Raw genomic sequence first — 27770 nt, forward strand, 5'->3', positions numbered from 1 at the left:
GAGCCTTCCTCTTGCTGACAGCAGGCACAGGAGCACTTGCAGGGGAAACAATTCAAAATGTTGCAGACTTGGTACTGGTAAGTAAAATAAACAAAATCAAGTGGGTAATATACTTGGATATAACCTGCTTGCCCTCAGCTTTACTTGACGTTACCACTGGACATCAGAGCTTGGAGAATTGATTCAAGGAGTGATCACAATTATTAGTGAAGTCACACATGCAATAAAAATTTTAAAAATTAGGATTTCTCCTCTTTCCAGTGACTAATTCAACTAGGAATCAAAAAAGTTCATGCACTTATACAAGAGCAATAAAAAAAATTAAATATTTATTTTGAATAACAAGCTTAAGTTCAAGCTGCATTGTTGGCAATGTTGGTTTTAAACACAGATCACAAAAGCGTGCAGAAAATTGTATTTGAGCAAAGAACAAAATTATACTAAGAATTATACTAAACAGCTGCTGATTTTTAAAGAAACAAAAAAAAGGCTTGTAATCACTATACAAAATATAAAATGTATTAAACACTACCATCCACAGAACAGAGGTTTATTTTAGTTTGATTATATTTAAAAATTATTTGTGTAGTTATTTATATAGTGAATTGTAAATGAATATTATACAGTAACCTCCTTTTGGTCTGCAAAACCTTTGTTGCACTATAGCACATCCAATCACATTGCAAAAAAAAAAATAATTATTTGTCCTTACTATCAATAAAGAAAACAATCATTGATAATACAGTAAATATTGTCAGGTCTACAAATAATGAAATTCAAAATGACTCCTTCGACTCTGAAGCACTTTCCATGCAAAAAGTCAGCACTTGCTGTTTAAACTGAGTGCACTACCAAGCAATGTCCAGGGTCGTAGATGTTCTTGGTAAGACTAAACCTTACAAAAATTTAGAAAATAAAATAAAATTATAAAAAAAAAAATAAAATCGAAGATTGAATGCAATCATGCAACCTCTTACTACTGGGTAACCCACTGTGTCACTTGTTAATTTATTGCCTTCCTGGAATATCACTCAAGGCATCAAAATTAGATTCATGATAAATATACACATAATGAAAGGACACAAACTGCTATTCGACACTACTACTGGTAATGTCTGTGCTACGTGAAAGCACCTTTAAAAAGAGCCTATGCGGCAAGAGATAAGTGTCTAAAGATTCAAAATGAATCAACAGTATTGGATAACAATATAATTCTCAACTCAGAAGCTGCCTCAAGATTAGGTGCATCTTCAGTTAATGTAACAGGAAAAAAAGGCAATGGATTTTATTATTTGTATCCACTCATAAACTGACCTAAGGCCACCAGATGTGCAGACACAACAAGTTTTCTTTTCTTTTTACAGTTCTTTAAATTGTAGGATGATACAGGAATAGATCTATTCAAAAACAAACAGCTATTTCATCTCTATTAAGAGGTGGCACCAGGCGTGGGGTTCACGTTCTGAGTGGCCACCTGTGGTGCCACTTCAATGATCCGGGGTTTGTCTATAATCCTGGCCGTGCGGTTGCCCTTCTCTACAATGCCAATAATCCACGCCTGGTGGCCTTCGCCGTATTTCGGGGACTTGATCTCGGCGCAGAAACGCGCTGCCTGCTCTCGTGGTAAACAGATGAGGAGACCTCCTGAAAACAAAGAGAGCAGAGCATCAGAACATCTGACTGCAAAGTATTTCAGCCTTGGTCTGCCAGACCCCTACTTGGACAAGCGCTTGGTGACTTCAGTGGAGTCTGCTGAACTCCAAACATTCCAAGAAAAGACACAGTGGACGTCCAAGCTCTTGCTCTACAGCAAGATGTCTGTGCCTGAATGCAGTGTTTAGTTTCATATAAATGAAGCCAAATATACACAAAAGATGTTGGCAAAAGGATGTGGTAGTGATGCCAACAAATGACATACTGAAACAACACCAGCACTGTAACCTTCCTCCGAAGATTGCAGAGTGCCTCTACACAGGAACATTTTGGATAAAGGTCATATGCAGATACCTGTAACCACATATTGGTGGCAGCTGATTCTGTGAGTAATCCCATTGCCTGCAATAAAATCATTCATCAAAGCAGGAATCACTGCCCTGCTGAGACTGCAAGAGGCAGAACATGAAACACAGGCTTGATCCAGTGTTCCTTGTGACAGCCCTTGTGACCCCTTTGTCTGACAATTTTCTAACCTGTTTAGCCTTTCTTGAAAGTTTTCTTTTTGTCAGACACGACTGAAATTACTTCATTTACTAATGAATGCTTTCAGAAGCAGCACAGTAATGAGTTAGAAAGCTTACCATTCCAGGATTAAACCTAAAAGCACTTCCATTCTTAGAATACCAAAGCACTGAAAAAGTAGGCTGGCAAGTGAACAGAAAATATCTAGAGAACACAGGAAGAGAGTAGATTCACACACCCCTGAATTTGGGCACATGCTGAACCTTGCTTACTCTTTGACCCAAAGCATTCTCATCCTCACAAGTTCTACAACCAGCTCTGAGGCAGTCCTGGGGCAAAGGGCCACCTGCTGAGCAGGTCACCCCGGGCTCAGATGCTGCCTCCTCCTCCTCCACAGACAGCTCCTCAGCATAGTGGGTACCTTGATGTTTGCTCTTCTGAGCACATAGTCCCTTCTGTAGAGACTAAAGACATTTTTCATTTACGGCCATGAAGAAGCAGCTATTGAACATGAGGAGTTAATTAAAAGGGTAAGTGGAAGTGTGAAAGTGATCCTTTTAGAAAAGCCAGCCAAAAAATGTCTATCTCTCTGACATTTCAAAATAACATCCCGGTATTTCTATCAAACACAACGACGAAAATCCCATAAGCTTGAATGACAGTGCCTGTAACTACTCCAAATGTAACAGACAAATCAGTTGCAAAGGAATTATGTGACATTCCCATGGAAAGCTCTAAATCCAACTGAAGAGAAACTTAAGTCATGGTGCAGGCGAGTCAGAGGAGAGGTTTGCAAGTGGCAGTGCAGAGAAGGTGCTAACTAGCCAGAAGGGAGGTGTGCAAGTATGGTAAAAAACAAGAGCAGAAAAATAATATTCACTCTATTTTTCACACACACAGTCTCTTCCTGCACTTTTGTATCATTTGTACACGTATCCCCTTATCATTCTCTGACAAGATAAAAAAAAATTACCAAAATCCCAGTCTCTAGTGAAAAAAAAAAAAAAAAAATCACTTCCCACCTGCTGGCTACATCCCAGTCTGATCAATAATGCTTAAAAAGGCCATGAGCTACTCTCAACCAGCAGCAGGCTTCCTGTATCCAGGGATTATAGCTATTTCTCTGCTGCACTGACCAGTCTCTTTAACCCTTTGGGTAAGTCCTTAAAGGTTCTCCACTACATTTTTTAGGAAAGTTTTTGTTGTTGGCATTCCCAGCTGCTCTGCTTTTTGGGGATTAAAAGGAGATATTTGGTCGCTGTCCTGGCTTATTTTTGTAAGAACAAAAGGGGTTTTTTTGCAAGAGGCATTAAATATTGCTGGTTTTAACAAGCAGTATTTCAAGTAGGGAAGTAAACACAGAACACTTCAAAAGCAGGCCAGACAAAACTGTGTAATTAAGAACAGAGATACAAACAGTTTGTGAATCAAAACCAAGTCCTTGCTCCTGCTAATGGCTTTCTCCCACAATGACTTATAACAGGATGACATCACTAGCCTTGTCTCTTGTCAGGCACTGACACTGCCCTTCTCTTCCATCCATCTGCCTATTTCCACCAAATCTCCACAAATAGCAAGTTGCTGAGATACCTCTACTACACTAAAAGAGTCATCTGACACCATGCAGTTATTAGGACTGAAAAATACACACATGTATCAATGTCCCAGAGTAACTCTGCGACTTATCTCTGCAAGTAGCCACTCTAAAAAAACCCTCATTATTTTGAAACCAAATGCCCAACTGCAACTTTAACCATTACCAAGGAGTTCCCTAAAAGAGATTGCAGAATCATATAAAAGTGCACTTTTAGGAGCCATTAGCAAGAGTGCCTAAAGGATGAACAGATGACATAATACATCTTTTCAACACTGGCTTTTGTCAACAGGTGCCCAGCAAATGAACATAGGGGAAAAAAACTCCAACACAATAACCTTAAAATCCATTCAGATAGTTTTCCAGTAAATTTCTTATTGCCTGCCCACTCTGCTGAAAAACATCTGTTCCCAGATGAAGAAGCTACAGAGTGTGTCTAGAAGTTTAAGCCAATAGAGAAGTGTCTGTGTTAGAGTAAGTAGAGCCTTGAGCAGCCCCAGCAGGCCTCCCCAGAGCTGGGTATGAGGCACAGCAAGGCGGGCCTTGGCCTTCATATCAATCAGTCCCAGGACAGGAGGTGTGCAAACAGCCTGGTCTGAATGCAAACGAGCCATGCCAGCAGAGCCTGCCCAGCTCACACTGCTGACACACGCCAGGCCCTGCAGTGCAAGCTCAAAGCCTGTGGGTGGTCATTCAGCTTCCAGAGCCTGGCCAGTGTGTCCACGTGGCTACAGATCTTTTGGGTATCTGGCAGACACTGTCCTGTGACAAATCCCTGTAGCCACCTCCAATGGGAGAAACACAGCACTGTGACCAAATCAGACAGACGTGTTTTGAGGCACCCACAGTTCACCACCAACCAGATCTGTCTCGCTGTTTTTCCCATCATCATCCATCTCTGCCCAACTCCACAAGCTGCTCAGCATTTCAAAGAGACCTCTTGCTCTCACTCCCAGAAGAGATTCCGAAGTCAAGCATTTCCCACTTCCCAGCAGTGCATCCATCTGCACTGCTTTACATTCCTTCAGTGAAAAGAGAATTGGGTATCCCCAAGGTGCAGGATGGGCAGCTCTGAAGACATAAGCACACAGTTTGCAGCTAAACCATTCCCACACCAACTGCTCTCCAAACCTCTACTACAGCCACTCACCTGGAAGAGCACCTTGCAGTTCCAGCTGTGTCATGCTATTTTTTGGGCTTTTTCTAAATAATAAATTCTACTGGCACTCCAGCTATGTGGGCTCCTGGGTAGTAATAATCTGATTGGTTCTACCAATCCTTTTGACACAGCTTGCCAAGCTGTCACCAGATATTTCTACCCACTTCTGACTGACTCTGGATTTGGAAAGGGTTCACATCCCATATCCTGTTACACATCATCTGAGCCACACAGTCTCTGCAGGACAGAGTGTCTGCTCAAGCACAGATGGCCAAGGAACAACTCAGCAGATCAGGGTAGGTTATGTATTCACTAGGGGAAAAGTTTATGGCTCTCACTGTGATGCCTTTTTCCAGATCTTCAGACTGTTTTGCTTCAAGGGGCCCCCTCTGTTGTGAATGGCAGAGAACACAAATAATACTTCTGAAAAGCCAGAAGATGACAGGGAAATGAGGTAAGAGAAAAAAGACAGATTTGTTGCTACATCTCTCCATTTCCCAAAGAGAAAGACAAGTCAGACTAAATTAGAAAAAACAAAATTAAACAGGAGAGAAGGTTCAACGGGAAAGTGAAGTAGAAGGACATCAGCAGACAACAGTGATCATGCTCATCAGAGAAGAGCTTACTCTTAATAAGGCAACTTAAAAAATAACCATAAGAGGTTCTCATCACCTGACGATTCTGTAAATATTTTTGTCCATAGCCAGCTTTTCAGTACAATCTGTTGTACTGACTGTCACTGCAAATGGCAGCTTTATTGAACTCTAGCAATAAATGGGTCAGAGAGCAACATTTATTTTTTTGCTCCTAGTCACGATCCCTAAGATTTCATAAAAGTAAGGGAGAAAAGCTGTGTTCTTGGATGTCTGTATGCTGTGGACAGAGAAGGCCTCAGTTGCCAACACTGGCCCACCCAACACTAAATTTTATTGTAACAAACCAAACACCATCCTTTGTCAGGAAAAACTACTGCCAGTGGCTTTGCTTTTGAGAAAACTGTCAGATGTGGTAGAATTTCCAGGTATTCACTCTTTGGGAGCTAACAGAGAAAAACAAGTTTCAGAAGAATTCAGAATCATCACTAACTTCTTACTGCAAACTGGAGAGTTGCAGGGTTTCTGTAACAGTGTTCCATATGGGAACAGAAGACATTCAGGACAGGATGGTGGTTTGGAAGTCAGGCTGAAGGAGTTAGTTGTGAACAGCTGTGCGGCTGCTGCTCATTAGCCTGGCCACGTGCCAAACCAGCTGTGACTCTGGATGCACAGCACGCGATTTGTGTGTTTGAAATGGAATTCTGAGGTACACGTGTAGGGAAGGAAGAGGGTGGCACTGCTGTCACCTACCTGAAGTCTCTGGACAAGTGCCGTGCATAAGGCCGAACATGTTGCCACAGGCCTTACTGACAGCAGCCATCTTAGCCAGGACAGGGAGGTTGTGGATAACAAAGGACACCTCGTTCCGCTGCTGCTTGGCAAGGTTTTGTGCATGCCCCAGGATCCCAAATCCTGTGATGTCTGTAGCTGCGTGTGCATTGAAAGTGTGCATGAGTCCAGCAGCTACAAGAGAGGGAGGTGGAAAGAACACCAAATCAGAAAACACCAAATTATCAGGAAAGTGCTTTAACAGTAATGTGCACAGTCCAAACGAAGTTGCATACCTTTAATGCAAACCAGATTGGGTTAAATTAATAAAATAAATAAAATCGTGCTCGAAGAGAACTGGAATTCACCAATAGTGCACGTAACACTTTAAAAATTCAACTTGCATTTAAGATATTAAATCATGCTGAAAATCCGTCATGGAAGTTGCATTTATGAGCATGGTCTATTAGACATGTGCTATTCATTTATATTGGCAGTCTAAGAAACAGGGGTTTGCTTCAGATCCAAACTTCCCAAAGCTGAGGGCCAGGGAGGTTCTGAGGTCAGCTTTGCTCCACTAAGGGCAGTGACCAGACACAGCTCAGTCTTCTCACACCTCTTCTCCTGCTGCCCTGCAATGGTGACATCACGACTTGAGATGGGGACACTCAAAGTTTAAGAGCTGAAGAACAAAGCCTGCGGCTGTGAGCAGAGGGCCCAGCCTCCCCACCTATACATTCATGGAATTCCTGCACATTTGCAGCTTCTGGGTGGGAAAAGGGCACCCATGAATGCAGGACAATAGCACCAGTTAAGAGTATTTAAGTGTTGTTAAAGGTGTCTGACAAGAATAGAGGAAAAACAACACCAAGAACACTTTGAAGCTTTGACTTTCTCTGGGTGCTTCCCAACACAAGAACTGGACGAGTTCTTTTCCATAAGATAATGCTGGTCGTTTATATTCTTTCCTGGAAGGCTTTTGCAAAGAACGAAAAACCAGGGGGGTGACATAAGAAATGAAAACAGAATAAACGGGAAGAATGATATTTAACCATTCCTGTTCCTTCAACTGAGAAGTAAAGAAACTCTTAACTCAATTCTCCACTCTGCCAAAAGATACCTTGAAAAAAGAAGGGAAATCCTGGATTAAAACTTCTAGGGTAAAAGCAGAACCTTTCCTCTACCAAAATTAAAAGAAAAAAAAAAAAATAAACCAAAACCCCCCTACAGGAATAGGAACAAGACAGACAGAAAAAATAGCATATTCCACATACATACTCCACACTGTGGAAAGCACAGTACAAGACCAAATTGGAAGAAAGTAATTTTTTTTTTTTTTTTTAATCAAAACTTAAATTGAAGTTTACATAAGTTTAGAGCTTTTCCTTTTTTTACTCTATTTCAAATTATTTTAACCTTCTCACAGTCAGGTCTTCTCTATGGAAGAAAATAAGGAACAAATCCAATATTTTTCCCTTTAAGACATCCTTTAACTCACTGGAATGTTACTTGCAGCACTCACATGAGTCATACTCATATCCAGCAGCTTTGTGTTTTTGCTGTATAATTACAAGAGGACGTTTGATTTTAATTTGCTGGTTTCACTAACACTGAACAGCAGAGAGATAGGGCAGAATGAAAGGGACAAAGTGGCTGTGTCACAATTCCCCAACACAGTGAAATAAAATTGATTTGGAATTGAAAAAAACTCACAATCCCTTCCCTCCAACACAAACATCTCTTCTTACCTGTCCTGTTCAGCCGTGCCATATTCATCATTGCCTCCTGGTATGCTAGTTCTACATCTTCCTGCGTTACCACGAGTTTGATTTTATTCCACTTTTCAGGCTAATGGATGAAATAAAGATGTTTCTTTAAGATTTTCAGCTGTACATTTCAAAGCACACCCTGACCCAAAAAAAACCCCAAACCCTTAGTCCAAAATGTATTTTTTTTTTAACAGTTAAAGAGGGGCAAAATGTTCCAGTCAGAGGTGTGCACCTTAGTCTGCTGCACCCTAGCAAAGTTCATTTAAAGATCTATTAGGCACTAAGCACTTCAAATCCTACTTTCAGGAGCTGAGTGGAGCAGAATAAACTACCATAGGGAAAGAACTCCTTCAAGGTAACTCACTGGATTTATCTCCAACAGCCAAATTAAAATAACTTTGTTGCTGGGTGTTGAGATTTGTAATTTCTGGCTTCTTGGGTTTTTAAGAGGTTGTTCTTGATTTCACATCTGGACACCTTGGTCAGGAAAGACCACTGATATCCACCAGTCCTGGTCAGAGGAATGCATGCTAAGGCAAGATTTAATCATTCTAGTTTAGGATTAAGGCAGTTTCATAAGCCTCCTTTACAATTTAATACCAGCATCTTCCACCCATTCTCCAGTATCTGGTATGGTGTCATCTCTTCATAATATTCCCATAAATGCTCTTTGTCCCAGAAGGGATTCCAGATCCAGAATTAAACAAAGCAACTATTTTATTTTTCAAAGCCACACTACAAATTGATTTAACTTTTTTTTTTTTCAATGAAAATAAAATTACAAAGAAAACACAGGAGTTTTGAAGGCACAATACCTACACTGCCATTCCATAGATTAAATGTACAGAACAAACATCTTAATAAAAGGTGCAGGAACTACTAAGAAATAGTAGGTGATGCTACACTGGGGAAGGATCTTGTCTTAAATGAGTGCTGACTTCATGGGGTGTAAGAGAGAATCCAGAAATGACAAAAAGGGGAAAGACTGGTCAGCCAAAATAAATTGTTAAAGAGCAAGGAACAATGGCAGTGGGACCAGAGTTTCTGATACTGGGTTGAACTGGATCTACTAATTAAAGAAAAGCATTTTTGCTTACACAAATGAGAGACCAAGTCAAAAAATAAGATGTGGCTGTTACAGAGATGACAGAATAGGGGCTATTCTTACTCTATGACTGAAAAAAACCTGAGCAGTCATTCTGCCTTAAGTTTCAAAAACAGTTCTGAGGCTGATCACAGGATGGAAACTGTCAGATGATGCCAATGGAAATCACAAATGATGTGGAAGCAGAACTCAAGGCTGAGGGTAGAACTACAAACACAGGTAAGATATGAATTGGCGGCAAATTCCACTACAGCAATCAAGATACTGGAGTTAGTCAACAGGGAATTGAGACAGATAAGTTTGCAAAAACTTCCAAACAGGTTTTAAAAGCAAGATTGTATTTCCAAATAGGAAGGGTCTGTAGACAGCAGCAAAGAGCTAGAAAACCCTCTCTAAAGGGGCACAGCACAGCACCCCCTTTTATGCCTTTAAGCACGTATATCTCTACACTCCAGTTTCCCTTCCTTGCCTATGCATAAACTTGCTATACAACACCTTCTCCCATACAATTTTTAATATGAAGTCCTATTCCCCACCAAAATTTGATTTACAGGTGGATTTGTGATGGGTAGTTAATTCTAGTTTTACTTTCCCTGCATTTTCACCAAACAAAGCTAAAGAAAAGGTAGCACAGCTACTCAGAAATTTTCTTACCACAATCAAAGATATATTCTGTTTACACATAATAGCAGTATTGATTTCCTGGCTGTCCTCATTTTTCAGACCAGAAGGTTTTTCTGTTTGACAGTTGAGGAAATTAGTAGTATTTGAAATATGTGGAAATTCAGAATAGCCTTAATTTGCAAGTCTGCTCATCAGGACAAGATGGTATGTTAAGAAGTTAGATTACGGCCAGAAAACATACTACAGAATTGGGGTCTTGTTGTTTCACGCTTCATTTTCATATCAAGATTATCTGAGGCCCTGATTCTTCTATCTGTGGAAAACACAGGATTCTGAAGAGGTCAAAATTTCTAAGCCAGACCCTGTGAAGAAGGAGAAAAATATTTTTCCCTTGCTGCTCACACTTCAGACTCCAGTGAAGGTTTAAGCTAGTTCTCTCCCACTTTGCTAACACTAGCTATGTTAATTAGAATTCATCTGACAATGCAGTGGCCAACAGCCAAACCAAAGTAGATTCCAACTCACTCCTCTGCCAGTCTATTGGCTCAGGAGTCCCAAAAGTAGAAAGGATGCATCTTTTTAGAGTGTAAACTGAGCAGTTATAATTCAGAAGACACGTACTGGGAGCCAGACAACATAAGCAGATGCCAATTTTGCAGTTACTTTTCAGTTCAGTAGTTACATTTTTGCCTGAAGTAACAGATGGAAGTATGTCTACATCCATAATGCTGCTAGAAATATTCTTACTGAATGCACAGGGCAATACATGTGAAACGCAGATAAACTTCCATGTACACAAGCAGAAAGCCCAAGATCAGAGAGCATTCTTGGCCTAATTGCCATCAGTAAGTGTTGCCAATTACTTTGGCAGGTGGAGTAGGGCATAATGTCGCCCAGGGTGATAGTCTGTTGTTCTGTTAGTAAACAATTTTGGTTATTAGTGCAATGCCTGAGAAATAACTAAGAATTAGGTGCAATTAAGATGGGCTCACTAAGCACAAAATTGTAAATTGCCTTGATTCCAAAGGAATTTTGCACACAAGTAGGGAAGGCTGGAGCATATCAAGGAGGAAGGAAGAGAGAGAGGTGACAGATGACTGTTATACGACCTGAACTTTGTCATGTTGAGAGAATGAGGAAGGTCATCTTTAATTCACACCCCTCTTCCCTGTTTCATTTTTTGCAGTGTACTCACAATATCTAGCCACTGGTGGACAGCTACAGCCACTTGTGTTCCCAAGGGTTTAGTTAATACAAGCACATCTCCTGGCACTGCATTATCTGGCCTGGAAACAAAGAATTCATATATTAACTACACAGTGAAATTCAAACACATTATTAGGAATAAGTGCTGATAATTACATTTTCACAGACCCACGCATCTTACTGCACAGTTAAAAAACTGACTAATTGTAGCATTACCCTTTGGGATTCATTGCCATGCAATATTATTGAGGAAAATGTTGCAAACTTGCTTTAAAAGTGCTAATCCTTCTTTTTTGGAAAACGCGATGCTTGCAGTTAGACACACACCAAATTACATCTCTTCTTTCAATTTTTTTGGGACATAAGAGAGGATAAGAGAAAAAAATTACCTTTTTTTACCAGGGCATAAGATATCCAGAATTAGGATCATGCAAAAGTTCATTTGTATAGAGTGCCACAGTGGGACATTCAAAATCATCTGTTAAATGGACAGAATGCTCTAAAGACAGCAGTTCTGTAGTTCTCTTACAGCCATTAACAGGAAAATTGGGACATGGTTTAGAAATGTATGTAAAAATGTGGCATAAATTTATGTTCAAAACAGTCTCCACTACCTTTAAAGATTAGAAGCTTAATTCTCCTGTTAAAAAGAGAATAGGATCAAAAGAGACTGGGGAGAAAAAATGACATCCTGCTTAAAAAAAGCAAGTATGTACAAAGAGATGTGGGATCTGTTGAGTGCTAAGGACAAACACAAGCAGGAGAAGGTACTGCTTTATTCATCAGGAGACACACCACAAAATCACAACACAGTGCTTAAAGGATTTTTACTGCATCCCTCAGACCAGTGCCTTTGACTGTTTAGTGATTTAACTTACATTATAAATTCATTAGGCTGACAGACTGTCGTGGCCACTCCTCCTAAAACAATCCAGGGATTTAACACTGTTTGGCCACCAGTAACAGATGTTCCTGCCTCTTCTGCTGCATCTTTGAAACCCTGGATAATTAGAGGCATCACTTTGTCTCTTTCCTAGAGATCGAAACAGAAGTCAGAGTTCCATACACAGAAGAATCATTGCAAGACTGGTCCAAGGCTTTAACCACTCCAACCCTCATGGCAAATAATTCATGACAGAAAAGCAACCCTTAGAAGAGTCTGGCCTCCTGAAAACTCCATGCTATCCCACAGAGTCACAGTTTTACAGCTCTGTGTAGAAGAGGTGCAAAGACACTCTTACACTGAAGAAACATTCTAGAAAAGGTCATGTAAGAGTAATCAGAGTTCTGGAAACTCAGAACAACTATCCTGCTGCTGTAATCAGGTACAGCCACAGCAGTGTAGTGCCAAGAGGCAACATTTAATCAAGATGCATTTGGGATTTGGGCTCCATTAACCACCAAATTTTCAACTTACATCCTTCTAAGAATAAATATCCCTTTTTTACTAAGCAAAAGAAACATACATGCTAATCACTTCCACAAGAAAGAAAAAAAATAATTTAAAAATATATAAAAATAATAAAAAGAATGCAAAACCAATCCATAATTATCTATCCTGATTGATAGATTAATTGGTAATCAAATGCTGGCCTTTGGCAAAAGGAGGCACCCCCTTTTGGCGGGGATCAAGGCAGCAGATTACAATGCCACAGAAAACTGAACTTTTAGCACATGACCTCAGAATGTTTATGAGGCCATGAATTAAGCCAGTCAGTAAGACCATCTCTTCTTTAAATGGCTTCAAACTTTGACAAGAAAATACACCTAAGGTAAATATATTCCAAGCACATTTAGCTGTTTGAGTCTTCCTTCAAGATAAAGTGCCAAAAATCTTACCCTATCTGTCATTTTATTGCTGATTCCAAGGAGCATCAACATGTTGTCACATTCTGTAACCCCCATGGCATAAAGGTCACTTAGGACATTGGCACACGCTATTCGTCCCTGAAAAACAAAGAGAGACAAGAAAAAAAAATCTGCAGCACTGTTGGTGAATGTTTAAACACCTTCCACAAGCAAAGCTTCCAGTTTGAGTTTGCATTCTGACACAGCTTCTTACTCCACAGCATTAAGAAACTCAGCCAGAGATGTGGTATGATCCACTATGTGCCCACCTAGAAGTGCAAGTATCCTTCCTTTTACAGGTATGGAGAGAATTCATCTCAGCTGTCTTGGTCAACACACTCTCCCAGTAACTCCATAGGAATCCCAGAGTTCAGAATGGATGCCCAATCTGAGAGGTTGAAGCTAAGACCAACAGCTATCTTTGATAACAAGCTCTGTTTATTTAACACAGTATATTCCTATTAACTTTATTCCAGCATAAAACTGTACATCCTGATGGAGGAGGCCATGGCATGGAATTCACAACTGCTAGGAAGTTAATCCCAAAAGCAAATATTGCTGAACTTCTGCATCAGAATATGCAGGAGACAGGTCCTTGAGAAAGAGGTTTATTCCCTGCCCTGCTCTGGAGCCATGTCTGCACTCCTCAGTTTCAAGGATAGAACTCTTCTTCCCACAGGACACAGCTGTGCTGCCAGCACACACCCACACTGGGCTGCTTCCTCTGCTCTGGGGGTGACAGCATGTGCAGGGAATAAAGGAGCTCAGGGCTCCCAGGAACTGGATTTGCCACCACTGAGGGAAGCTCTGTATCCCCACCACTCACATAGTGAGAGAGATGTGCTTATCTGTCACTTTCCAGGTGACAAGATCAGGCTGAATTTTGCTACAGCACCAACAACTTTTCTGACTGCTGTGTGTGCATGTGAGTATCTCCACTAACAAAAACTTGTACAAGAGACAAACTGTTTGCCTGCTGAAGATTCCTCTAACATGTCACGAAGCTGACAGGATTGAGAAGCCATCACTTTCATTGCATGAAGTTACTCTAATTTTACTAAATTAATGGATCTGAGTCAAGGCTTCTGAGGCATGGACCCAGCACAGATGAGACACCAAGTTTCCAGATGAAGATGCAGAACTTCCTCACACAGGGTGTGCCCTAAGGGACAGCAAGATATTTTAAAATATAGCACAAATTCTGTTATGGTACTCTGGAAGACTCCATGCATTCTATGAAAGTTGTTTTAGGTTTACAGCTGCAGAACTGTAACCAACACATGGCTTTATGATATAAAGTTTGTGCTTTTCATTATGTTCAAAGGCAACACCACCATGGTAAAAGCAACAACATGCTTATTTGATACAATTTGCAGAAAATGTAGTATTTCCAGGCAGTTACTTCACTTGCTGATGACATGAAATAACATCTCCAAATCACAAATAAATATAATACAGTTTTTCATAAATTCAAGATTTTTCAGTGGCATATGGGGAGTCCCTGATATTTGGAACTGGAATATATTTTAATAATTTAAGTCTTAAATTATTAAGAAAAGAATTGTGTACTGCACTATTTTATAGATAATGGCTGTTAAAATTTCTATATACCTGCCATTTCCCTTGTGGAACTATCAAGCTATTCTCTGTTATCTTCAGTATTTACCAAGCAAACTGCTGGTTTGTGCCCTGTTAGGAATGACAGATAAGTTTTTAAAACCATAATGACAACACCTCTGATAGTCAGAGATCAGTGTAATAATATTTTTGCCAACTGCCAAAACCACTATGGAAACAAATTCAGGGAACTGCAATTCTCAAGTCTGAAGGAACAGAGAGAACACAGGGCTTTTGTGAATACCAGCAAACCCAACAGGGCTCACAAACAGGGGTCAGCCTGGCCCGGTCCTGCAGGCCACCTGCCTGCTTGCATAGTGCCCTGAAACACAAAGATCTGTGTGCAACACACTATTTGTAAAGGCAAAGGATGAAGAATAAGACACCCATCTCCAGTCCTAAGTAAAGGTTCTTAAAACAGCAACAAAAAGGTTCCTGGATGGAAAGGGAAAGATGTACTCTCTCAAACCAGCCAGTTCCCTGCTCCTGTACTCAAACAGGTGTCTCCACAGTGCTACAACAGAGCCCAGTACCCAGTACTAGCCCCAGTACATTGATGCTTATTACAAAACCCTTTTTCAATTGCCTGTAACTTTTCTAATAAACCATTTAAGCTGAATAAATCCTATGCTTGGTATAAATTTTACAGGTGCACATCCTAGGGACAATTTTGCACACAGACTGAGTGTTTTCAAGGACAAAGCCAAAGTGAAGGAGAAAGAGGAAAAGAAGGAAGAATGATTTTGCATATAACTGCAGAACTTAGTTTTAAAATAGGCAGTGCCAGAATGAGAGAAAGCTTTTCTGAAGCAGAAATTGGAAGTTCAGCTGAGTCCACAAGCAGTTTTGCCTTCCTCAGCTGTTTCCTAATCCCTTCTGTCACAGCATCCAGCTTGGAGTTAATTTGCACTTTTGGCTTTCCCTCTTTGCTTCCTCCCCTCTAGTAAGGAAGAGAGATGAGATAAGGAGCTGTAGGTAAACCCTGTGCACAGAGAAAGGAAGAGACTCTAGAGCAGAGAACTCCACTCAAAACCAGTCTGGAAGTGCCTGGGTTAGGAGACTGAGGGGAAGGGCAAGGAGAGTGTACACTGCATGTGAGTGATACTGGTAACATAGTAACAACAGGTGTGGGTCAGGGGACACCTGGACGAAAACCATGGAAAGAAGCAGTTGGAGAAGCAGGGTAGCAGTAACCTGTCTTGAGCATAGGAGGCCAGAGCACACCCCTTTATACAGCCGACACTGACTCAAAATTCCCAAGTCTCACAATTCCTCTGCTTGTAACAAACATCCTTAAGCCCTGTGGCAAACTGTATTTGACTGTCCTCTAGCCAATGTTGGTCCACACAAGTATGAGGTAATCTATACTGTCCCTTGGGGTACTCTGACCCTCAAGAAAGAGGTTTGAGCAGCAGGTCCAGGAGCAATAATCCTGCTGGAGCATCACTGGTGGTATCAGCAAGAAGGCTTGAGACAGAATCCCCATCCTCAGTTAGCTCTTAAGGAGAAACAGACATATCTAAACAGATTAGGAAGCAGCCAGCCACCAGATTAGAATAAATGCCTTCAAGAATGAAAAGTGAAGGACTTGAGAGTTAAGACAGCACCAAGGTTACAGCTGCTGGTGCATGTGGATCACAGCACAGACTGTAACTATGATGCAACCACTGAAGCTGGACTAAGGCCAAATTTACATTCCACTCCTACCACACTGACCTAAACCTCATCTGGGCACAGGCCCATCTACCTACTCCTGTGGCATTTCAAACCCTTTGTATCTCCAAACAAAGCAACCCTCCCTTCACTGCAGCCTTTAACACTGACCCTCAAGTTTTTGTTACAAGGTGAGAAGAGAGTTTCAGATGATGAACTTGAACACAGATCTCCAAAACATTTATTTTTTTTTTCCTCTGGTCCCTAACAAGTTCCCACATGATATTAAAGCAACCCACTTGAATCACATTTCTCAGGAGAGCTCAATAACTCCATACTCCAGAGACTAGCCTGAGATTTTTGGCTGCTCAGTTTACAGAAAGAGAGCTCTCCTGGAAGAGAAATCACAGGAGCTAGGCTTACATAGGCACTCAACACGTGGTCAAGCATGCAAAAGAAAATAAAGAGATGGTCCTAATCTCAAACTGCGTCCAAAACCTACCAGACAGGTCTCACAGAGCAAATAACTGAAAGCAGCACATAAAACATTCAGTCACACTAACAGCAGTAAAAACAACAGTCACATTCAAACCACAGAAAACATGAATTCTAGCACCTTTCATTTAACTTCTGTCCTTATAGCTTTATTAAAGTCTTTTTTCAAAGCTCATTTATATCCCAGGGTCTGTTCAAGTCAATACTGATCACTGCCACATATGCAGGAATCTCTCCTGAGACAGACTAAATGCCACAGGAACACAGAAGGAACCAAGGCCAAAGTGCACACACCTTCCAACCTGTCATTTCAGTGTGTCCATGTTCAAGTGGAGGTAGCACCACAGGAAAGCTGGAGTTCGCCTGGCTGAAATTGCCAGGTGCTATTACTTACTACTGACATTAGATATTTCCAGTTCTAACGGGTTACCTGGTTATTTCCATACCTCAAAAAAGGCCAATTACAATGTGGTTCTGCTCATAAGTGGAGTTTACTCTCTGCTACTTCACAGGCTGCTCTTTATCCCCCTTTTGGGCTCTTCAAACCAAATCCCACGGAACAAGAGATGCAGGGAAATCTGAATTAAAGGTGGCAGTTCTCCCAACTTTCACCTACATAGAGAGCAGCACTGCAGCATTCCTGGCCAATATGGGAGATTCCAGGATGAAATTATGCCTTTTCCTCTTCATGTCTATTCAGGAAAGACTCTGAATGCTATTAGTCAGACAATTAGCACCGCACATCTAGAAGAAACTGTCAGAACTGCCATCAGGTTGGTGAGAAGCCCAAATCAGTAATAGACTCAAGAATCAAGTTTAGCCAACTTACCATCATATAAGGGTCATCCACAATAGGATAAATATAATCTGTCGTCTGGACTAATGACAAACCTCCATGTCTTAATGGAATAACACAAGTGTCCATCCCAATTCCTGCAAAGACAGAAATCCATGAGTGAGGTGGGTAACTGTGCCCTGAATTATCTGTTGCTCTTAACAAAAGAGTTTTTAAAACATGTCTGTGAAATACAACTCCTAACACTGCCTAAACAGACATGCCAAATTCCTTCATCAGAGAAAGCACATAGCACAAGTAAGAGGAAAAAACAAGCAAAGAAAGAACACTCCTGGTTGGAACTGAACATAAATGCAAATGGCTGAAGGCAAGAATTAAACTACAGTGTTCTTTATTCTTTTGCAGCAGCATAACGGCACATCAAGAACATCTGTGCTTTTATGTAAGTACATTTAAAGTTAAGAGGAACTAAGTACATTGATATTGTCAAAAGCAAATAGCTTTTCCTGTCACTCAGATCTCAACAAAAACATGGTGACAGTTGTGAAGGGACACAGCATCTCATAAAGGACATTCCCTCACTTCAGAAGGAACAAGAACTCTACAGGTCATAGCCCGAGACCTTGGTGAAGGATGATTCACCCACTTGGAGCTTTAGCAACCGCATTAACCTTGCCTTGCAAAAGGAAGGCTGCAGACCACCTGATAGATACAGAACTCCTTGGAGAAACCCACAACTCTGAGTACCACAACTTTTTCCCTGACAGTGGATATTTCAAACAGAACATGCGATTTTAGAACCTCCCAGCATTTGCTGCAGTGGAAGAGCCCACACCAAAGGGGCAGGTGACAACATGCTGTCTGAGCCACACTCCCTCCCCTATGGATAGCCTTGTGCCTTGCAGCAATGGCAGGAAGCTTACCTCCTTCCTGGGCTGGCAGCAAGCTGCCTGGAATTACTCTGCAAGGCCCACAGGGCAAGTGTCTTCAAAAGAGCCCATTTTTGGGGAGCAGATGTCATACAGGAGCTTTTCACCATATATTAATGAAACACTACCCTAGCAAGAGCTACAAACCAGTGTTTGGCAGTGTCCTGTACAGGGATGGAGAAAGTTGCCATCATTGGAGTCTTACTGAGGGGACAGAGGTCTGCCATGCAGTTGGTATATAGATGGAGAGGATCTTGCCTCTCCCGCCTAGAGACACTAGAGAGCTTGCCTTGGAGGAGAATACACACTGACAAGCTCCCAAGCAGGAGTTTAGGGTTGCTTAATCTCCAGAGAAGCTCCCAAGCCACTATGCCTGACGTGCAGTGTCTCCAGGGAAGGGCACATAAGCAGTTGCAGAGAAGTGGCCCAGGTGCAGGAGCTGTTTTGCCCTCAGTTCACCTATTCATGCCATAAAGCTGCAAGACCAACTTCACTTGTGCATTTTTCTACAGTTTCAGCAAAAGTGCTGCTTGACAGACAGGTCAAGGGCAAGCAAATCTGTTCAGAGCCATGACTGATTTCAGCTCTGTAACAGCTCTGAGAATAAACACCAGATTTGCAGTTTCTTACAGTCATTTTTTAAGTTTGCTCTGGGTAACAGCCCTTGCAGAACTAAAAAAGGGAGAGCTTGAGCCTGCTGCTGGCAAATGACTGCATTTCAAAAGCATGGTGCCTATGCACAGGTGGCAAAGTTACCTGTCTATACCTTTTAAGCACAAAACATCAAAGGCAAATCCCACCAAACTTATCCAAACACACATCTGCTAAAGGGATAGCCATCACAAAAGCTTATTTTAAAAGAGACCTGAACTCTTCACCTTCTATTACTAACAGATTTTCTGTTACATAGTATCACACCTACACACTAACAGAGTAAATCTACTTTTGTCTTTCCATATAGCTGTAGAAGAAGTCTAGTAGCAGTTCTATTATTGTTTAGAGCCTGTAAGTTTGTAAGAGAAAAAAATCTAAACCAAACTACTGCCAATTTTAGAAAATTGCTGAATTGAAATGCTGCTGTGAACATCTTAATTTAGAAAAATACATAAATAAAGCAATTTGGGGATGAAAAAAGATGGAAGTGTCCGTCATCAGGGAATATTAAATTATAGTGCCACCCCAGCTTCACACAATTGTTGCTTAGATATTTCATACAAAGATCCCCATTGTTTAAGCAAGAGCATGGGTGCCTTACTAATCTCTCATTATATTCAATCTCTACCAGAATAATGGGTTGCAACCTGTTACCCTGCTAACAGACAATTAGCAATGTTTATATAATTTTAAATAAGGTTATTGAACACTAAACTGATAATGAAATAACTTCAGAATAAATGCTCCACTGATATTCCTAAGTCGAGTGGAAAAAAAACAACATTCTGCACTGCAAAGAGATTGAATATGCAGGGCTGAGTAAACAGACAAATGGAATTAAAAGTGTCATTAAACACATTATCTACAATAATTTATCTATATCAATATTAGGTACAGTAGCTGGTATCAAAATACCTACGTTTGCCCTGTTCCCCATGTAGGTGGCTTGTGCAGGTTGTTTTCCCTTATTGCTTGCATCATTGTGCAAATATCAAAGAGAAAGTGAAGCTGGCAAGAACACAGAGGTCTTGGAAAGGCAGCCTTTCCCAGGCAGCTTCTACAGGTGAGCAAAAGAGTTAGAGTGGGGAACAATGAAAGGACTCAAAGGAATAATGACAATTGTGAAACAATTCGCTCCCAGTCAGCTGAAGCAAGGAAGTTCTCTTCTCTCACTTTCTGTGACCCAGGAACAGAGGGATGGGGAAGGAAAGGGGAAATTCACCTTGGAGTCATCCAAATTCATTCATCCATTGCAACAAATTCCAAATGCAATGCATGAACACAGAAGTCTAGAACTGACAGGACTTCAGTTTGCACAGCATCTACTGGGGGGAAGGGGAGGAACAGACTAACACCTAAGCATGTGCCCATCACAATGGCCATTCCTGAGTGTTTTGCCTTTGTAGCTGAGTGCACTGCAGGATGATAAATAATTAAGATAATATTCTTGTACCCCAGATGCCAACAAATGTCAGCATGAGATTCATCCTTCAGCTTTCTGGATGCTGTGCATGCATTATACAATACACAATTTTCAAACTGGTTAAACAAATCACAAGTGTGATCATGTCACTCAGCAAACCGAGCAGAAAGACCACCAATGTCCAGAGCAGCAACTACTTACCCAACCTGGGCATAACTGCCCCCAAGAACTGTTCATCTTCCTGAAAATGGTTTTCTTGTAGAGATTCGAGCAGTTTCTGTAAGACATCCTGTGGCACTTTGCAGCCTGTGCCCTTCAGTTCAGTGAATCGGGTCAGACGGAAGCTCTTGTCCAGTTCATAACTTTCTGGGTTAAAGGACTCCCGAACAGACATGGTTCTCTCCCACAGACTGCCGGCCTCTCCCACCCCAGAGCAATGGGATCAGTTTCTCTGCTGATCAGTCTTATTAAAAAATAAAAATAAGAATTAAAAAAAAATAATTAGAAATTCCTACGACCTGAAAGACAACATGTTTTCCACATGGCACAAGTTAAAAGAAAAAGAAAGTGCTCATTGCTGCTGTTCACCTGTTAAGACAGGTGTGCACACCTCACACAACTCATTTCCCTATGACTACAAAGGGATGACTCCTCATCCTACCTTCTGACATTTAAAACTATAACTATGTCAGGTGAATCAGAGAATTGACTTCTTTTCCAGATATGCTGTGTACGGTTTTCATTAAAAAAAGAAACTAACACAATTACCGACCTCATTTAACACAGAGGTAATGAAAGAAATAATAGTTCCCAGAGCATAGAGGCCAACTTCCAAAAGGCAGCCTGAGCCTGCAGCAGGCTCAGCAGAGACATCTGTTTGTACTCAGCTCAGTGTGCAGTCATAATTTTAGCCATTAACATATTAATATCAAAAATAAGATGCTTTTCAGATAATGGCTCTGCTTCAGTCCTGAAGTAAGAAGCTGAAGCTCCATAATACACCTGTTCTCCTTGGGAGAAAACAGCCCTGGTGTCCTATTAGTAGAGGTAGCAGAACAAGAAGGCCGTATTTAAGCAAAGAGGTTCATCTACAAGCTCGCCAGTTTACCTTTTAGCATGTTCACATACAAAATAATGAAAAGAAAAGTTTCTTGCCTCTTCAGCCCTTTTTTAGTCAACTAATGATACGGAGATTCAGAGAATTACCCATTAAAACGGTAATGTAAAAAGACACTGATGCAATTCATTTAATAAAATTCTTAACAATGCATGTCTAATTTTAGAACGTTTTTCCACTCTGACTCACATCCACCACACTCCAAAACTAATAAGAGGCCTAACCAAGACACTGAGTTCTAATCAAGAACGGCTGTGATAAAATACAAATTATCTTTCTCAGAGAACAAGTTTTCAGGAATTACTAAAAGCAACCTGTCTAGTAGTAGTTTCTTAGAAAGCAAGGATCCTGTGTAACAGCAACAAGAACAGAGTTCAGTGGCATCACTGAAAAAACCTGATACTGATGGTCATGCCCTAATGATGTTAGGCTGAAAAGAAGAATGCAAGTGACTGGTATTTGCCAAGTTCAACTTTGCTAAATGAAGTAAAGAAGTAAATCTACAGACTGTGCTGTATCTGCCCTACACAGCACTTATTAACAAGTACATCTGTTCCATAAACCGTTAAGTCCATTTACTGACTATAATTTGTAGGAACTGAAGTTTTAAGTTCTCTGAGAACTTTTGATGTGAAGCCCAACTCCCCTTCACTGTTGTTTCCCCTCCTTCTCTGGGAGGTGTGGCACTTATTTAAAACAAATCTTCCAAAGCCTAGACTCGGGCAGAAATCCAAACTCCAGTTACAAGAACGTGTCTTGGATGAGCAATGAATTCAGTTCCTAGCTGTTGTCTTCCAGTGCAAGACACTAAGCACTTTCAATTAAAAAAAAAAAAAAAAAAGTGTCTGGAAAACAACCTGTCAACAGAAATAGGAGACAAAAGATTTTTGGGGGTGGGGGGAATTTTTTCTTTTCTTCATTATTTTTTAACACTTCATTCTAATTAATTCCAGAAAATTATATAAAGCAGTTTGCCCCACAGGGGAAACATCTTCCTTCATCTAACCAATAAGTGCAATAGGCTTAGCACCCTCTGTCTATTTACACAGGGATAGATGCAGAGGCCATAGCCTACCAGGAACTTTTTGCAGCCTTGAGGACTGTAAGGACACAGTTGCCCTCTTTGAAAACCACTCGTGAAACAAACAAGATAATTTCATTTAATGGAAAACATCCCCAGTGCATGAATAGGGTAACCTTTCTAATAAAGATCTGATTAAGCTTCATGCAACTGTGTTATTCACAGACTCCCGTGGGAGCAACATTCCCCGCCAAGACCAAGTTTGGGTGGTCACAGCACCGAGCCCGGCAGAGTTCACGAAGCGTTTGGACAACTCTCAGGCACAAGGTGCGATTCTTGGGGCAGTCTTGTGCAGAGCCAGCAGCTGGACTGATGGCCCCTGTGAGTCCCTCGCAACTCGGAACATTCTGCAATTCTGGCAGTCCATGCAGCATTGCAATGTGAGCGACAAGCATCCCTCCCCCAGCAGCAGACAACACCTCCTAACCCAGACGTTTCTTACTTTAAAAGAGCGGCATAATAAATATTAAAAGCTAAAGTTTAACCCTTGCCTTCCTAAACAGCAGAGAGAGGAGAGCACAGGAGCGAAAAGATGGGGAGGGAGGGAGAACTGGAGCCAGGTACGTACCCCAAACAAACCCCAGCGCACCCACTGCCAGCCCGACCGCCCGAGACACGCGAGGCGAGGCGCTGTAACCACCATCGATCCGGGGAATGCGGCGGAGAGCGCTGCGGGCAGACATGGCTCCGGGACACCTTAAATTTCCAGCCGCTGCCTTTAGAGGCAAACCCGGGGCCTTCGCTGCCGCTCTTTGTGCGGCCGGAGAGGCGGCGGGGAAGAGGACGAGGAGGAAGAAGCTGCGCCCGGAGCGGCGATGGCAGCGGCCCCTTCCCGAGGTGCGACGGGGACGGAACCCGCGGGTGTCCCGACTCCGGTGTCCCCCGTGTCCCCACGTGCAGGTACGGTGTCACCGGGGCGGGGTTCGCCCCTCGCTGGCGGGGACGGCCGGCGGGATGTTGGGAGCAGGCCCCCCCCTCCCCCCCCGCCGACACTCCGTAATGGGGAGGGAGGGAAGCACGGCGGTGGGGGAAGGAATGGGGGGGGGGGGGGAAGGAGGGAAAAGGGAAAAAAAATGTCGGCGAGCGAAAAATTTAACCCATCCGCTGCCGGCGTCCAAATTTTTTTAAAGCGGCCGCATCGCGGTGAGGCGCTGCCCCCCCCATCCCCGCTCCTTCCTCCGCCCTTCCCCCGGGGCCGGGCCGAGGGAGGGCGGCGGGGCCCGGGCCAGGCGGGCACCCCGCGCCCCGGCCGCGCCGCGCCGCCCCCCGCGCCCGGCCCGGCGGGAACGGCGGAGGCGAATTCCCCTTTAAATCTCTCCGCCTTGCACCCCCCCCTCCTCCTCCTCCTCCTCCCTCCTCAGGTCTCCCTCTCACCGGCTCTCGCCGCCTCCTCGCCCTCCGCCTCCTCCCGCGAACGGGACTCCCAGCGCGGTCCCACAATGCACCGGGCGCGACGGGCTCCCTCAGCGCCGCCTGAATAGAAAATGCCGCCGCCGCCGCCGGGCACGGGGGGGTTAAACCCCCCCTTTTCCTCCTTTTCCCTGCTTTTCCCTCCCTTTCCCTCCCGCCTACCCGCTCCGCGCTTCCCGCCCCCTCCCGCTCCCCCTCACACCGCATCCCACGCGCGTTCCCGCGCGGAGGCGCGCGCCGTTGCAGCGCGACATGTCGCGACACCGCCCCCCCCCCGCCCCTCAGTGCAGCACGTGTGGGCAGCCGGGGTGTGTGGAGAGGGTCTGCTCCCTTCCTGCAATCACGGAATCATCAAGGTTGGAAGCGACCTTTAAGATGAACCAGTCCAGCCCAGCCCTGCCACTGTAACCCCTTAAATACTAAACCTCCCCAGGAGCGCCGGAGCCAGGCGCCTCTCAGACTTAACTCCAGGGACCGTGACTCCACCACCTGCCTGCGCAACCTGTGCCAATGCCTGAGCACCCTAACGGTGACAAATACTTCTTGAATATCTGATCTGAATCTCTGTCTCTGTTTAAGGTCATTTCCCTTCACCGATTGGAAAAGACCTCTCAGAGGGAGTCCAACCTATAATCAAACACCACCGTGTCAACCAGACCATGGCACCAGGCTTTCCTTAAACACCTCCAGGGACCGTGGCTCCTCCACCTCCTTGGGAACCTGTTCTAGTGTCTAATCTTCTTTCTGTGAAGAAATTCTTCCTCACACAGACTGATGTTTCCCCTGAGAAGCATGAGTCTACCTGTAGAACGCCTTGCTCTGACACCTTCTCCTACAATATGAAAACTTGGCGACTTGGAACAATTTGGGTGGGAAATTTAACCATAGCTGAAGAGACCTGGCACCTGCAGAGACAGGTCCTTCACCGATGCTGAATTTTTTCCCAGAAGCTGGACAAAAAGTCACATTTTATCCATGTTACACCAAAATGTTGGGCAAGAAGGAAAGTGAGGGGGTCAAATGGACCTTACAATGGGCAAAATTTGGCCAACATTAAATTTTTCTGAGTGCAGAGCCAAGACTACAGCCTCAGGAAGATAAAGGTGTCATTTCCTCAGGTGTCATCTCCAAGGGGTTTGATCAGTGTGTTCCCCATGGAAGGCTGCAGGTACCACAGCAGGAGCACTGCAATGTGGCTGAGTGTGTCAACTGGTGACTTTTTTTTTTACCCAGAATGTGTTTTTGAGCATGCTTTAGGGAAAATGTAATCCTGTTTTGCAGCAGGTGGTGATGGGTTCAGCACAACTCTAGGAAGCTGTGCTGTGTTTTAGTACCCAAGAGCCGGGATCGTCACAGACTACTTGCTCAAGTCAACCTTTTTCCATCACTGATTTGCAAAGCATCCCATTTTTTCTTATGCATTTAATATATGAATCACTGGAATCTAACATGTCTTTAATGTGTCTGATTTCCAGTGTCTTCTCAGTTAATTTTTCTCCATTAAAGTGATTTTTGTGCTTCCAAAGACCCTTTTCCCAAACGATTAAAGCCAGAATTCAGATGAGTCTCTTGCTTTGCATGTGAGACAAGTTTTCTCTAGAAAGGAGGGAATTTCTGTGTTAGGGATAGCACAGGGCCCAGTTTACATTTCCAAATAGCGAAATCAGGCATTTTGCTTCATGTAATTTACAGCTAAGTATCTAATTAAGTAATTGCCTATTAGTTCAAAGATTGCTTTTCGTGCAACTGGCTTTGAAAAAGTCCTGCCTAAAAACAAGCAGAAAGAGGAAAAATTAAAGTGTTGCTTTTCTTGCCTGATTTTAATTACTCTTTTTGTTTCCCAGAGAATGTAGTGCCCCAGGATTGTGGTGCAGGGGACCAGAGGTGCATGGGAGCTCCCAGCGCTGAGCACATTTAGGAAGTCACTAATATTTGTATAATTAATTGATTTTCAAGCTCCTCCGTGGTGCTCTCTGAAAGCATTTCAAGCTCAACACACAGAAGCTGTTTCTCCATGAGCAGCTGTGGGGCATTTGGCTGATGGTTTTGACAGCAGAGATGAATTGAGGACGTGGCATCTGCAGTCCTGACCTGGAATTTGAGCCCTTTAGTGCCTCTCCCTCCTCCCAGACAGAGAGGAGGCGGAAGATCTCGGAATCTTCTGATTGCCATCGATCTGATTTTGCTGAGCACTGGACTTCTATCACGTCTGTGTGTTCCTTGAGAGATGATTTCAATCTCAAAAAAAACCCTGTAAGTATCTTGAGAGCTGGAAATCAGATGATCTGATCTAGCATTTCTCCAGCATTTAGCCATCACCTCTACAACTAGCACCTCATTTAAAAAAAACAACAAAGCAAACATGAAACATAAGGAAAACCATGAGATAATGTTGCTGATTTTGAGCCCTGACTTACATGTGTTTCCTTTCTGATATTTTTGGAGGGAAGAATTGGATCTACCTTTTTTTTTTTTTTTTCCCCCACATCTGGGAGGACTAGACACTTCTTTACCAGAGGGGAAAAAAATAAATTGAGATTTCCAGGTGGTAACGTGGCTGAAAGAAAACATGAATACATGGAAATTCATGCTCATTACTACTGGCACAGATGTGGCTCTGTAGAGCTGAAGCTAACCAGGGTGTAGAGATGAGAACTGCATATAATTGAAGCCCTGATTAATTAAAAGCAATTTCTTGGCACAGACAATGATGGAGCATTCTTGGGTGGATCTGCACATGTCCCAGTGGACAGGGCCTGCTGCCTGTGCTGGGGTGAGGCTTTGTGTGGGCAGACAAGGGGTAGAAAAGTGGCTTTGCCAAGAAAGCCAAGCCAAGAGGAGCAGCAAGCCACCTCTCCACTGCAGCTTCAGGTGTGTTGCTGCACCCAGCACACATGTGCTCCATGCTTCTCCAGGGCTCTACACTTGGAACAGCTGCTGGAGGAAGTGTGGGATCAGGAAGGGAATTTTGTGCACACAGGGCAATGACCTTATTGTGCAGGATCATAAGCAAAACCCTGAAAGACAACTGATGGATCCAGCAGCCCTGGGAACACTGCTGGAACCACCAGCTTCATGGAACATTTTCCTGGAGTCCAGCAGTGGTTTTCTGGAGTTAAAAATTGATCAAATTTCCTTTCCTCCCTTCCCCCCCCCCCCCCCCCCCGAAAGGCTTTTTTGTTATCTGTGTCCAAAATCTCCAGCAGAAACTCCATGATTGGAGCAATTTGGTCCAATGCCATGAGAAGGGACTGCTCCACACACCTTAGGAAGTGCGAAAAGGAGAAAGAAAAGAAAGTAGAGCCCTTCATGCTGCGCCTGATCGCTCATCAAAGCCAGCTGCCTCCTGTGCTGACCTGAGGACATGACAGATGTCTGTAGCCTTTACAGGTGCAGGGCCTGCATTTCATCAGTCTTTTTTCCATGGATGACCTGGAGTGTGGATTATTAGCAGCTCCGATTTCTTTGGCCAAGGTGCTTTGTTGTGTACACATCCGGGTTAAATCAAAGCAATATTTCTGATCCATGTAGGCTTCTGAGTCAGTTCTGCATCTCTGGTGTTTACAAAATGATCAGAGTTTGAACTCTCCCTGTTCTGTTTCTTAAATGTCAGCAGAAACTTTTTTTTTTTTTTTAAATAAAACAATGCAGCCTTCCCCTGCAATGTTTGTAACCAAGAAACTGTGGCATCACAAGAGCATGAAGAAATACTGGCTGATTAAAACCAGGGTAAGAAATGACAGAGAAA

The 27770-nt window shown here is 42.8% G+C and overlaps 1 protein-coding gene and 1 long non-coding RNA gene across 4 annotated transcripts; one reads left to right on the forward strand and one right to left on the reverse strand.

The window, feature by feature from the left end:
• Positions 1 to 301: 301 nt before the first annotated feature.
• SEPHS1 (selenophosphate synthetase 1) lies at positions 302 to 24459 on the reverse strand. 3 transcript variants are annotated; one of them, XM_086886535.1, is made up of 9 exons: positions 23987 to 24459; positions 20616 to 20877; positions 17442 to 17545; positions 12839 to 12946; positions 11878 to 12032; positions 10989 to 11079; positions 8044 to 8143; positions 6278 to 6490; positions 302 to 1644 (listed from the first exon to the last, which is right to left on the reverse strand). In XM_086886535.1, the coding sequence occupies exons 2-9, from the start codon at positions 20806 to 20808 to the stop codon at positions 1430 to 1432; spliced, it is 1179 nt and encodes a 392-aa protein (XP_086742661.1). In that variant the 5' UTR covers positions 20809 to 20877; positions 23987 to 24459; the 3' UTR covers positions 302 to 1429. The 3 variants fall into 3 exon arrangements, with proteins under 3 accessions (XP_086742661.1, XP_086742662.1, XP_023774490.1); XM_086886536.1 differs by having other exon boundaries at positions 19911 to 20877; positions 23987 to 24028; XM_023918722.2 differs by lacking the exon at positions 23987 to 24459 and adding an exon at positions 23181 to 23792.
• LOC111923110 (uncharacterized) lies at positions 23215 to 27764 on the forward strand. The gene is made up of 3 exons (XR_015286076.1): positions 23215 to 23512; positions 24602 to 25190; positions 25867 to 27764. It is a non-coding gene; the product is annotated as an uncharacterized LOC111923110 (long non-coding RNA).
• Positions 27765 to 27770: the final 6 nt, after the last annotated feature.

The sequence above is a fragment of the Cyanistes caeruleus genome, chromosome 4, assembly GCF_971803275.1.
Source record: "Cyanistes caeruleus chromosome 4, bCyaCae1.hap1.1, whole genome shotgun sequence".
NCBI classification, from domain to species: domain Eukaryota; kingdom Metazoa; phylum Chordata; class Aves; order Passeriformes; family Paridae; genus Cyanistes; species Cyanistes caeruleus.